The following is a 12974-nucleotide window of genomic DNA, read 5'->3' as shown; positions in this document are numbered from 1 at the left end:
AGTCAAAATGGGCATGGGGGTTTACTGAGATGAAGTGAAAGTTATTGCAATTTTAAAAAACTTCGCAGCCAAACTTTGATTTTGAACCACCTGCCAACACACCAAAGAGAGCAAATAATTCCTAAGAGCATCCACAGTGGTCCCCCAATTGTGGGGGCTCTCCATGATGTGGGGAGTCAAATAAACAAAAATTGCTCCAACAGACCTCACACAATCAGGGGTGAGACATCAAGAGTCTCCAGTTTTTGAGCCAGGCCCTCCACATCTGCAAGGTCCAGGCAGGCTCTTGACATCACTTGCAACCTTGTGCAACTGCTTCAACATGACCAATACAGAACACCAGTATACAGGCAACCTTTGCAAAAACAACTGCAACACTCCTCCAACATCTTTATTCAGGCATATTCAATTCACTCAACTGGGTTTTGCTGCCCCTTGTCTGCTGTGGGAAGTGCATTTCTTTGACCCCCCACATCCAAAAATCAGGATCAGGAATTTGTTTCCAAGCTCACACAATTGGATGACTGCTGTGAATGCTCCAAGTTTTCTCCCAACAACCAAGCTCACAAGGAAAAGGTGTCTGGCTACTGAGAGACTTAGGGTGTGTTCACTTAAGCAATTTCTGGTGAGAAATCACATTCTGCAAAATTTAAAGTGTCTATTTGGTGGAGCATGTATGTTTTTTGGATTAAAAAATTCACAGGATGTGATTTCTGGTCAGAATTTCCTCAAGTGAACGGGCCCTTAGTTAAGTGAGGTAATTGTGCAAGTAAAATTGGTTGGCAAGAAATTTTGTTGCCCTTCACAGAGCCTTGCATTGAATTCAGCGAGGCAAATCCTAGCTTAACAACAAGCCCACTGTGCCAGGTGATTTTTCTCGGACTCGTCCGCCCCTGGCACAGGGGGCTTGCACATTAAACGACAATCGTTGCGTGACTAATAGCCACCTTTTGGTGGGTGTTTTTTCACTTCGCTTTTACACCACGACCCACAAATGCATTTTCTTCAAAAAAACAGTCAGATGAGCTCTGTCGAGTTATGAAGGAAATGGCCTCTTCAGAATCTCGACAGAGCTCATGATCGTGTTGATTCATTGAGGCTGCTTATTTTGAGATTTGAAATTTCAACCGCTAAGATTGTTATGTGTACCCTTAAAAAGGCTCGAGAGATGGTCAATTGACTCCCTTAAACAAACTTATTACTCGTTTTCCAGCTCAATTCTTGTGAGCTGGCACTTTTGATTCTCTTTTTTTTCTAATAGAAGTTATGTACAAGATGCTGAACTCATACCAGTCAGTTTCAGAAACAACATCAAAGTAATGTTGAATGAGATAGGATGGGTTGCATCCAAAAGTGACCCAAATTTCACTTTTTGGAGCTATTGGTCACGCCCGAGATGTCGTTTAATGTGCAAGTCCCTCGTGCCTCGGCTTCGGGTTACCGTGAGCTTTAGCACGATTGGACTTGGGTTAAGTTAGAGGCAAATCGGATTGCGATGACTGCACACCCAAAAGCAGCTCCTCACCTGTGCCGGTTGCAAATGGCGATTTAATAACACAAAAGCTCACAATCGGGGGGGACACGCAAGTCCCAAGGGAACTTGTGCCAGCATATGCAACTCTCAAAGAAAGTAGAAGTGTTGAAGGGCTGTAATCAAACATTGTTCGGGCGTGGTAATGTTTTTATAATTTTGCTGACCAGCTTCAACATAACATAGATGCGATTGTCATTGACACGCAGGAAGTAACCATACTTATCGACAAAATTTTGAGTCGGTTAATTTTGATAATGAATGTCTGAACAAGCAGCTGGAGCGACTACCGGTAACACCGGGTCGATTTCACCTCGAGATCACAAAGTTTACCAACCACCACCGCCACCACCACCACCACCTTGGTTACCACCTTGACGCCATCCACCTTGTTGGCCGTTTCCTGCATAGCCTCCTGAGGGAGCAAGTCAGCAAGAGTGAGATGCACAACAGAGGATCTGAGACTAACCACCACCACCATAACCGTTGTCTTGTTGACCACCATAACCACCTTGATGACCACCACCGTAGCCACCTTGGTTGCCACCGTAGCCTCCACCACCGCCACCGCCACCTGAAAAGCCATTCTCAGATCAGCTACCTGCGAAGACCATGCAAACGGAAAAGGAAATGCAAACCTCGGTAGCCTGTTGAAGAAAGAAAATAGATGTCAGCGGACGAAAATACAAAGAGAATGAAAGAGCGCACCTCCTCGGCCACCACCACCACCGCCACCACCGCCGCCTCCTTGGCTGGTAGCAAAGTTGACCTAGAAAGCATCCGTTCGTCAGTGACAAAATTACTGGCTATGATCGAGAAACAAGACGTACTCGGATGTTGCGACCATCAACATCAGCTTCGTTCAAGGCATCGATTGCGGCTTGGGCCTGATCCTGGTTTGAGAACTGGAAGATGGGGCGCTCAAGCATTAACATCACGGGAGAAGACTAGAGATGGACAGGAGACAGTTGGACTAAAGGAGAGGACACGATTCTCAATGAAAGACTGAGATGACACATGGACATTCGTCATCAGGATCCATATATCAGATCAGAGTGAGGCATACCAGCCTGGTACATTCAGAGAGTGCGAGGGTTTTGACCCTGCCCTTCCGGAGACGCGACCACAAAAGCTTTAAATACAGCAAGCAACCCACGATCACGAGCACCGGAAAAGGCAGAGGAAATTACCCACAAGGTTGAGATGACAGTAGCTATATGCAAAAGAGACTATGATGTTGAGGTATGTGGGTTGTTGATAGGTGTTGATAAAAGGTGACGAGTTGTTAATTGAGCGGAGAAAAGCAAGCCCACGGTAATGAAACCAAAGCCACGGCTTCGTCCGGTTTCGCGGTCTTGCATGACTGGAAGGACACACGATAAGGTCGAGAACATGAGCGAGGTCCGAAACTATGAACATGTTTACTGAAAGAAGACAGCAACTTACCGATTGCATCGACTGATAGACAACGTCAGGAATGAGAAATACGCCGATCAGCAGAACTCCGATCACAGCAGAAAAAAGGTTCGACGTACCGACTTCGCCGTATTGATTGAAAGCCTGGGTGAGGCTGTTTGTGTCGGTAGACCAGGCGAGGTTACCGACGAAGAGCTTGTTACCAGCAGACATGATATTTAAAGAAGTTGACGACGTGAAAGATCGAGCAAGAGGTTTGAGGATCAAGGACCTAAGCATCCGACGGGGCAACCGGAGAAAGACAAGGAGAGGTAAGAAGGAGAAAAGCACACGGAGAAAAGGGAAGAAGAACTGAACGCGACTGGATTGAGAGCACGAGTGGTCACGACACAAGACTAGCAAAGCGGACAAGGAAAGAAAAGAGGTTCGAAAGGCGGTTGAGAAAACTGAACCGGTTTTTATATTCGAGAAGTCAAGGTGGGGTGGGGAAAAAACTTGATTTCTGAACACCGATCGGGTATCGCCGTGGATTTGCGCACACGTCATCCCCGCAGTCACTCGGCGCGCGCATATGGTAGAAATCTGTACTGAATTGGCGTGACACGTGACACACACTGAACCACCGAATTTCCGAAATACCCAGGAATCAAGATCAGCTTGATCGTCGTCCAGATACGGCCCAGATGTTTTTTGGGTGACGTTCATGCTCAGCTGCAAATATGTACATACCCTCCCGCGGTACGCCGCACAGCGTATCTGGTCAAGAAAATCTAGGCGAGGGTATTCACTTATCCCCGTCGAGGCCTGCCAAAAAAGAGAGGAAGAAAACGCGTCAAAGAAACAACAGGCTTAGGGAGTTTAAGTCTTAAAAGTTGGGTAAATCGACAGACCGTGGGTTTTGGTCGAAGTCAAAGTTGATGTTTTCAAGGCCTGGGTCTAAGAAAAATAGGTCTGCTGTTCCCCTCATTTCAAATGGATTGAAGTATACCCTTGTACTCTCAAAATCGGATAATGAACAGAATGATACTGAGAGCCTGAGTAGACGGAGGGGCCTAAAGTGGTCGATTGCCTCGACTAGTCGTGAGGGGGGGACTTTGGTAAGTTCAATGGCTTCTTGGTTGATTCGGAAATACGTTGTGGGATTGTTTTCTTTGTAAGTATAAAGTGCACTATTTTCAGAGGAAACATCATCATTGAAGGGGTGGTGGTTCAACTTGTATAATCCCAATTTTCAAACTTGGCATGTCCTCAGATAAAGCTCTTTCTCTCGAAGCTCAAACCTCATCTTTCTGATTTTTTTCAAGTGCCATTCTAAAGTCCCTCAAACACTCAGTTCTTTTTCAATTGTCCCATTCAAAGCTTATAGATCAACCCTACCTGCATACATAGTCTTTCGTTGTTTGATCATGCCACATAGTGGTAAGGAAGTCTATCAAACTTTGAATCACCCAATCCCCGGGCCCTAGGCAGCTGGCCGATATCTTTTCTGAAAGGTAGGAGGGAATTTAATCTGTCTGAACTTACACTTGTGTCATCTACTTGAACTCATCCACTAGAGACCGTATGTTTCCAGTGAAATTCTGAAGAATAGCCATGCTCTCTGGCATCCTTGCTATTCATACCAAATCATATCTGTCTTTGCTCTTTGTCTTTGAGTCTGAACTCTGTACTGTGGAAGAGATCAAAATGCCTTGCTTTGAATCAAGCGGGGTCGGACTTGTACTTTCTAATCTGGACCCGACCCGAGTTTCTCCACTCTTTGAAAACCAAATCGCGTGTTCTTTTCTCTGGAGACGCGACGATGTCCAATCCCCAAATCCCAATTCCAGTGATCAATTGGTTTAAATCAAGTTATCCTACTTTGAACTTTGAACAAGAATGGTTAAACCAATGTTACGATTATCTAAAAGTAAACTATCTATCTCTCTTTGCAAATCAATTCAATTCAAACTCTTAACCATGTAAACCAAAACTGACTCAAATCCTTCACTGTTCAACATCACTTTAGAACCATTTCGAATTAACTAATTCTCAATTAATCAAAAAAATCGAAACTCAATTATTACTTTCAGATTTATCTTCTTCAACTTCTTCAATTAATTCTCCTTTACCATTAACGATTAGTTTAACCAACTCATTACCTAATCTTCCTAAACAGATTTGTTTATCTGATCGTGGTATTTTAGTTCAAATTCAATCGATCACTGAAATTGCTCATTCGGCTTTATCTCTTGAAAGCACTTATCTCAAAAGAAAGAATCATGCTCAAGGTCGTGATCGGGTTTTAGATCTTGATGATGATGATACATTGGATAGGAAAGAACCGATTAGGTTTCCTAGAGCGATGTTAAAATTCGAACTTTCGGATGGTCATACATCAGTCAATGCTATTGAATACCGTAGGATTGATGGACTGGAGTTAGGTGAGACGCCTCTTGGTTGTAAAGTGAGTTAGTTGTTTTCCTCTTATTGGTCGTGTTCGAGTGAGTAGATGTGGAGTTTGATGAATTGATTTTCGAACAATTTTTTTGCAGCTTTTGATCAAGAAAGTCAAAGTTCGTAGGGGTATCTTACTCTTGACACCCGAAAATACGGTGGTCAAAGGCTTACAGGTTGAGGAATTAGATGCTCAACGCGATCAAATCTTTCAGACAAGTCTTGATATCCGTTTAGGGTAAAGCTCTCACATCCAAAGTTTCATATGGTTTGAGATTTACATGAACTTTCACTGACATGCCCTCATACTTGACAATTATAGACGACCATCTGATGCGGCGGATCAGCCACAGGCGGAAGACCCGGCAGCGAATGCTCAACCAGATCAGCCTCCCACAAACACCAATAGAAGCCGTGTGACGAACTCTACAAATAGCAATTCCAGAGCACCTCAAGCTTCCACCTCTTCTAATCGATCGCAAGGTCTATCACAAAATCGCTCAACAAATAACTCATCAAACATCAGCGCAACACCTGCCACATCAGCGCCTACCACTTCGAGTACAAGATCTCGACCTGTGACTATCGTGATTAGTGATTCCGATGAATATGATGACGACCCTGAATTTGACGCCGCATTGCTTGATCAATTGCCATGACAAGTGATGTATTGATCTCTTTATTCATTCGCAATACGTGGACATAAGTTACGACCGAGCAGCAATCCTAATCCCTGGATTGCTGATACTTTTGGTCGTAATTAATGGTCCTTTGTTCCTGTGCGTTGTAAAGTGTAATCCATCTGTTGAGGGACCCGCAGTATCAGGTAGCGGGTTCTGTTCTTTGATAGACAAGTCGAAATCGAACTTTTTCAAACCTCCTCTTGGCTGATCGAATGTAAGTACTTAGCTTCTCCATCCTTGAGATGATTTATTCATATCGTTGATTTCTGGTTATGCTGTATTTACCTTAGTCTTCAGTAGTTGAGATTTCAGTTTGTGTAATACAACAACAAGAATGTCAGTTTTCTGATCAATGCAGGGATTGTGTTTTCATTGTATAAATCCATCAAAGTGGGAATCTAAGGGCATCTATCAAATCAGATCTGTTAACCACTTCTGATTACATATATACCATTGTTACTTTGCCGTCAAGATTGCATTCTTAGTCTTTTAACCATGTGTTCAAGCCACTCTCGTTTGATCACATGAGCATTGAAAACTCTGGAATGAGATCCAAGGTTGTAGTGAGTTTGGTGATACAAATTTACCGAAGATCAAATTAGTTGACCGAAAGGTGATTCAAAGTTGTAAGATGAGTCATTAGTCTTGCAATTTCTTCATTTAACAGGAGAGTTGTATTTTCATGTTGCTCATTATAATTTCTGGCTGGTTGAGCTCTTCTAATAAACTCCTGTGTGGAGCGATATATAATGAATTTCTTACATGAGAATCGCATATTTTGGATCATGAATAATTATGGCATAAATCTTGAGTAGTTTAAACTTGATAGAATTTTTATGGGTACTTGGTCACAAAAGAACTTCATCATGAGGAAGATATGAAAAGTTTCTGTTATGAAAAATCTTTCACTGGTTTTGATGGTTGTGTTGGTTTTTGTTTTCGGGAAGGCAGCCGCCGACGAAAGTAATAAAATTTTGTTCAGATATCTTTTCTATGTACTTCAAATCAACTTCAAGGAATGGAATGAGTACATAAATAGTAGAGGAGTAGATACAGTAGATGTGTTGAGGTGACATTCTTCTTGCTTACAGTTCATTAACTTCATTCCACTATTTTCCTTGGAAATTAAATGCCTCTGGGTGTAAAAGATCAATCAGTTTGCTGTTGCTGGTTTGTATGATTGTATGATTCGTTGTTTGTACTCCAACAAGAACCATCCGTCTTTGGTGGAAATGATTTTGTGCAACAAAGAAGCCAACAATATATGTGGTGTCCATTGGTGCAATGATGCTTGGTTGAAAAAGCCAAAGCGGCATCGTCGGCCGTGCTTTGGTATGGAAGAAAAAAATTGGTCTTGATGGGCTTTTAGACTTACACCTAACTGATCTGTGGGCCGAGGGTTGTCCTTTTCCACCTGCTTGTGAAATGAATTTGAAAAGCTGATTTGATGAAAGTTTTCCGTGAAGATCACATTAAAAAGATTCAACATATGATTGGTCTCTCCAATCACGAATGTCAAAAAGAGTTCTCAGGAAAAATGAAAATCAAGTTGGATATGGGAATCAAATTCAATTTTCTGTTAAGATTGTTAAATAATATAAAAAATGATAGTAGGCAATCGAAAAATAAATATCGTCCTGACGATCAAGTAATAATAAAAAAAAACAAGTTTAAGTTGTTTTGTAGTTCAACAACAAAGAAACATAAATAAGCCAAAAAAAAAAAGAATAAGGAAGTAATCAAATGAGAAGGAAAAAAAACCAAAAAGTTGAGAAAGGAAAAAAAGGAATGTGATAATGATGAATGAAGCAAAAATGAAAAATAAATGATAAAACCCAGAATAAAGAGAAATGATAAATACATTGTATTTAAAACAGTAACTTATTCACAGGGTTTATAAGATCGAAAATAGTTTGGAAAATGATAAGAGATGGATATGGGTTACAGGTGTGTGTGTGAGGTAGAAAGAAGGGTTTAAAGCTTCTTAGGACCATACTTAGCAACCTAAAAAAGCGTAAAATGAGAAAAATCAAACAACATTAATCAAAGTTCAACATAAATCAAATAAGAAAAAAAGAATAATTAACTTACATCAGCCTGTGACCATTTATGTGATTTAGGTGCTTTAACAATCTTAGCTTGTAATCCATAAACTTTACCAACATCTAAATCATATAATTTTTGAAAAGCTCCAGTAGTTAGATCAATATGAGCTGAACCGGCTAGACAACCACCACATGAATCTAAGATTCTAACAATCACATATTTATTCTTTTTGTTAGAGTGTCTGATTTTCACAAATTCTCCACATGGTGGTTTGGTTGACCACTGATTTAGATTAAAAAAAGATGTTTGTTAGTAAAGGGCTTATAAAGAGTGGAGGAATTAGGTAAGGTCATGGCTTACGGCAATTGTCACTGCTCCTACCATTGAGCTATCTGTAGGTGCCCAACTGTTACCATTTGAGAGGCAGGATGGGTTGAGTAAATCGTGACCGTTATACCAAGTGATTCTATATGAGGATCAAATGTGGTCAAGTCAGATTGACTAATCGGGAAGAATGAGAGATGCGAAACAAACATCCAAACTTACATAACTCGCATTGATCGAGCGACGTGACGAGTACCACGTTTGACATGATGAGTGATAAAGCGAGGTGCACTACGACTAACAAGATTCTTGACATCACTCCAACTTCTAGGAATCAGAACGCTACCCGTTTCGCTATCCCTTTCAAGTAAAATCGAAGTAGTTTCACGTTTTCGTAAGTGATCGCCATCTCGTTTAGTAAGTAAAGATGAACCAGTAGATGTCTCTTCTGGTGCTTGCATCATCAATCCAGCAGTTAAATCTACCCAATCTTCATCATCCGTGAGATCAGAACGTTTGAAAAACTCTGTTAGTTCTGATTCAGGTTCGACAATAGCTTGTACCCTTGAGATAAACATCAGGCCAAGGGTAAGTAAAAAGATAGTAGAGGTGTGCATATTTGGTGTTAAGTAAAAATGATAAAAAGTATTGTTAAGGAAAAGTTAAAAAGGTAGTAAGGGAACTAAAAAAAATTCAAAGTCAATAGCAAAAAATGAATGTGGCAGCTAGTGCTTTGGCGATGAAGGTCAAAAACTCGTGAGATTGTAAAGCGGTTGCAAAAAGGGAGGGGGTAACTACTACGCAAAAGGTATGGATTTATATGAGATAAATGATACGCTGAGAAGGAAATCCTGAGGGTCGAAACACCAGCGTTTTAATTGAAGAAGTGAGGTATATAATTTGTTTTTGAGTCCTAACTGTCTTGGCTTAATCTAAGCGAAGAATTGAAAAAAAAAACGATATGAGGAGTTAACCGTGCAGCATCCAACCAACAGTAACAAAAGAAGATGATTACCAACCTCTCGGCTTCTCAGAACACAGCTGGTCAGAAAAAAATCGGTTGAGCAAAGACGATCGTTATTCTGAGAACTGGTCCGGTGATACAGGATGGTATGTATGTACTCCTGTGAAGATGAGTTTTGATAATCAGAGAAACCGAGAGAAAGGGTGTGGACTGAACAAGAAGGTGAGAGGAACTGACTCGGTTCAGTAAGATTATCGATATAAAAAATTCTGGGATTAAGTTGATTGCGTTAATCCTCTCACGGCTGCCAAGCGAAAAGGGGGAATCACGGTATGTATCACCAAATTTTGTCTGATGATTTTTTTTTTCTTCTTCTTCCTTACTTACTTTGTGTAGAAAAAGGTGGCGCTCGATGATTGTTTGGTTGAGTGTTGAAGTTGAGCTTAGTTTGACATTTGAAGCAGCTTAAATTCGTCAGTTCTTTATCTTTTTTTGATGTTGCAGGCTGTTGCCCACAGACAGACAAAGCAAAGTACATTGATCATCAGTTGATCAATATCAAACCCCTTACTGCGCTCAAATTGCAAAATCAAATCAAGTCAACTTACCTGATCACCTTGCAGCTTAAAACCCTTGACCTTAAACACTTGAAAATCGACAGTTGAAGCCTTTCTTCAAAGATCAACAGCTGACTTGGTTCTTGATGAAACAAAGTGTTGATGAATCATTCTGGGTCAACTTTAGTGAGATGACTTGCAAGCTCGCTCTAATCATCATGATCAACCTCCTCAGCGACCAGACTTACCTTGTATGTAAGTATGTATTCCAAGGGGCAAAGGCAAGTTTAAGCTCGATTCTGTAAATTTGGAAGCTTGATTCGCTTGACTACTTTGACCCTTGTAGTACAACTTCTCGCTTGTTCATCTCTATGTTTGGTCACCGAATCGATATTGCTTCAAGGGTTCTACTTAACCCAATCAGTTCCATTACACGTAAGAGATCAGTGTGAAGATCAAGAAATTGCTTCATGACGAGTTTATCCATGCGGCATGAACCGGTCTGCGAGGTAAAAGGCCTCTCGTCTGAAACTACCCGCGTCAATCGCCAAGCGCACTGACACTTCGGCTTTGTCTAGTTGAGTAAAAGGCGAGAATTTTAACCTTATCATTTATCATCACTTTGTCAGAAACTAACTAAATGTACGGAGATGGTGCGACTGGTCTCAAAAAGTAGCGACGGTTTCGCTCTCGACTCGCCTCCCAGATAGAGGTCGTTCTGAGATGGATGGTCAGATTTTCCAAGCCGACTCTCTTCTTTTGTGTTCCTCCGGGATTCCGATCATGCGTCATCAAATCCTCACTGAACGTTTCCAGTAGGTCTGCCTTGTCAAGCTCCGGCTCGGCATCACTCACACTTGGATGTGATGGCCAATTTCGATACTCTCTAGGCTGATGATAGAAATAACGATGAGTAAATAATAAATGCGGCTTTAGAAGCAAAGTCACCTGAGCTGGGCTAGAACTTCGTTCTTGTCCATCAAGCTCAATCGCCTAAATGTACAACGAACATCACTCGTATACCAGTAATAGTATTGTCACAATGACTCAAATTCAAATCAAGGATTGCTTAACCCAAGGACATTTTCATCAAGCACAACATCATCTTCTGGTTTTGTTCAACAAAGAAATCAGTAAGCTCAATTTGCTGAAGGACTCAGACAAGGCACGCCGTTTGGACCTCTCTCCACCGACCTGAGTCTGAGATTTCCAATACAATAAATGCTCGAGCTTCCAGATACGCTACTCCTTCACAAGAGCTCAGACTCTACCTTTGATCACTTTAAGCAAATTGCCGCACCAAATTAAAAATTCAACAATCAAGCTTTGAGCATATTAAGCATAAGAAATAGAACTTTTAAAGAATAAAATTCAATGGCATCAAATGGAAGCAATGACAGCTGTTGTAAGATCTATCAGCAGATTTTGAGAGCTTTGTGTTGTTGCTAGCTTTAATGTAGAGCTTGAAAAAGCCCTTTTCCGATTGAGAACTCTACTGCTTATTGGTCCAATCTGCACCAGGACAATAGGGTTCAGTCTGAAAGTGATAGAATCTCAAGTTTGTGACTTCAAAGGTTAAATCTGGCAACAAAAAAACTCTTCTAAAATCTGCCAATAGATCTTACAACAGCTGAAACTCTTTCCTGAACAATCTGATCCAAAACAAAAGTCAAGAGTGCTCAACAGAGCGTTCTTGGTCAATGCAGCACAAACACATCCAGCACAAACAACCTCTGAAAAAACAACCAGCCAAGAAGACACAATGCAAAATAATGCCAAAAAAAATCAGGAGATAAATGCCAAACACATTGTGGTAAAAGTATATGGAAAGAAGGATAGCTCTCAAGGAGGTGGGAAAAGTCAATGCAAGAAGGTGCAAGGGCGTAAAGAGGGAGATCAGTAAGAAGTACCAGCAGATCCACCAAATACAAGCCGTTCACTGCCAACACAGAACTTGTCACAGGTGACAAACTTGACTGGGAGGTAAACCAACTATTGAGGAAAGCCCACCAGACAATTACGGTACTCAAAGTTGTGTATACTTTGCCGTGTATAGTTTTTTTTGTTTTTTTGAAGCTAGACACAACCTAGAAAAAGTATGTCTTTTGTTTGCAGCTCAAAAATATGTACCTCTGAGCCAGAAACATAGTTTTTCCTGGCCGTGTGTAGTTGTGAAAAAGAAAAGAAAAACTATGTACGGCAAAGTATACACAACTTTGAGTACCACTAATGAGCCAGCACCACACAGCAAAAGTTGTAGATTACATTGAAGGAGCACAAAATCAGGACAAGAAGTCAATCAACAAATAAGAGAGCTGGCTACAGTTCAAGAATGCCAAGAAAGAGCCAATTAAATCTTTTCAGTTTTTTGAGCCAAGGTATTTCTCAGTGCATAGGAATACCTCAGAGAGCACACTTGGTCAAATTCTGTCCAAGTATGTGCATTCAATGATGCCCTGGATTCCTCCACATAAGGCATCTATTTTGGCAGCACCATTGGTGGTGTTGTGTCATGTACTCCATAGAGGAGCTTGTGCCATACACTCATCTACTAGCATGATGAAATCTAAAGTTTGTGGGGGTATCATCAGGCTCTCCTTCAAGTTCCACCCTCTGGTCTACCAACCTCTGAGAGATTTTTCAATCATATTGAGAATTCAATACTGTCAAACCCGTGCAATTGCATACCCGCACAACTGCATAATCAGCCTTTTTGCATAGGCCAGGACTTCCCCCAACTTGGTGCGGGCTAAAAATTGGATTTATTGCATAATTTCGTCAAAAATGATAATGCATAAGTTAAAACCCAAAAAAACCGGGTCTTGGAAGCCCAATTGCATAGCTTTTGCTCAAAATACAGGATAAAAAGTACATAATTAGGCATAAACCTTGAGCCCTAAGTCTTAAAGACTAGCTCATAACCTGCAAAAATGCATAATGTTATGTATTTTGGCCTATTTCCACATAGATGCATAACTTTATGCATTTTAACCTATCCTGTATTTTACCTCACTTTG

General features: G+C 41.0%; 3 protein-coding genes across 3 annotated transcripts; 1 reads left to right on the top strand and 2 right to left on the bottom strand.

The window, feature by feature from the left end:
• Positions 1-1633: 1633 nt before the first annotated feature.
• On the bottom strand, positions 1634-3326 carry MELLADRAFT_71659 (uncharacterized protein; the record flags this gene model as incomplete). The annotated part of the gene is made up of 9 exons (XM_007408941.1): positions 1634-1946; positions 2001-2105; positions 2170-2178; positions 2240-2300; positions 2362-2436; positions 2845-2894; positions 2978-2989; positions 3067-3218; positions 3305-3326. 8 exons carry the CDS (start codon positions 3158-3160, stop codon positions 1861-1863), a joined length of 492 nt encoding a protein of 163 aa, XP_007409003.1.
• Positions 3327-4748: 1422 nt separating this feature from the next.
• On the top strand, positions 4749-6042 carry MELLADRAFT_62483 (uncharacterized protein; the record flags this gene model as incomplete). The annotated part of the gene is made up of 4 exons (XM_007408986.1): positions 4749-4856; positions 4956-5393; positions 5482-5621; positions 5706-6042. The coding sequence occupies 4 exons, from the start codon at positions 4749-4751 to the stop codon at positions 6040-6042; spliced, it is 1023 nt and encodes a 340-aa protein (XP_007409048.1).
• Positions 6043-7593: 1551 nt separating this feature from the next.
• MELLADRAFT_116225 (uncharacterized protein) lies at positions 7594-9211 on the bottom strand (the record flags this gene model as incomplete). The annotated part of the gene is made up of 4 exons (XM_007408940.1): positions 7594-8070; positions 8158-8394; positions 8473-8578; positions 8659-9211. 4 exons carry the CDS (start codon positions 9051-9053, stop codon positions 8041-8043), a joined length of 768 nt encoding a protein of 255 aa, XP_007409002.1.
• Between the last annotated feature and the right edge of the window lie 3763 nt (positions 9212-12974).

The sequence above is a fragment of the Melampsora larici-populina genome, assembly GCF_000204055.1.
Source record: "Melampsora larici-populina 98AG31 unplaced genomic scaffold MELLAscaffold_14, whole genome shotgun sequence".
Taxonomy (NCBI): domain Eukaryota; kingdom Fungi; phylum Basidiomycota; class Pucciniomycetes; order Pucciniales; family Melampsoraceae; genus Melampsora; species Melampsora laricis-populina.
Note: the sequence above shows the minus strand (reverse complement) of the source record. Positions and strands in the feature narration are given on the sequence as shown.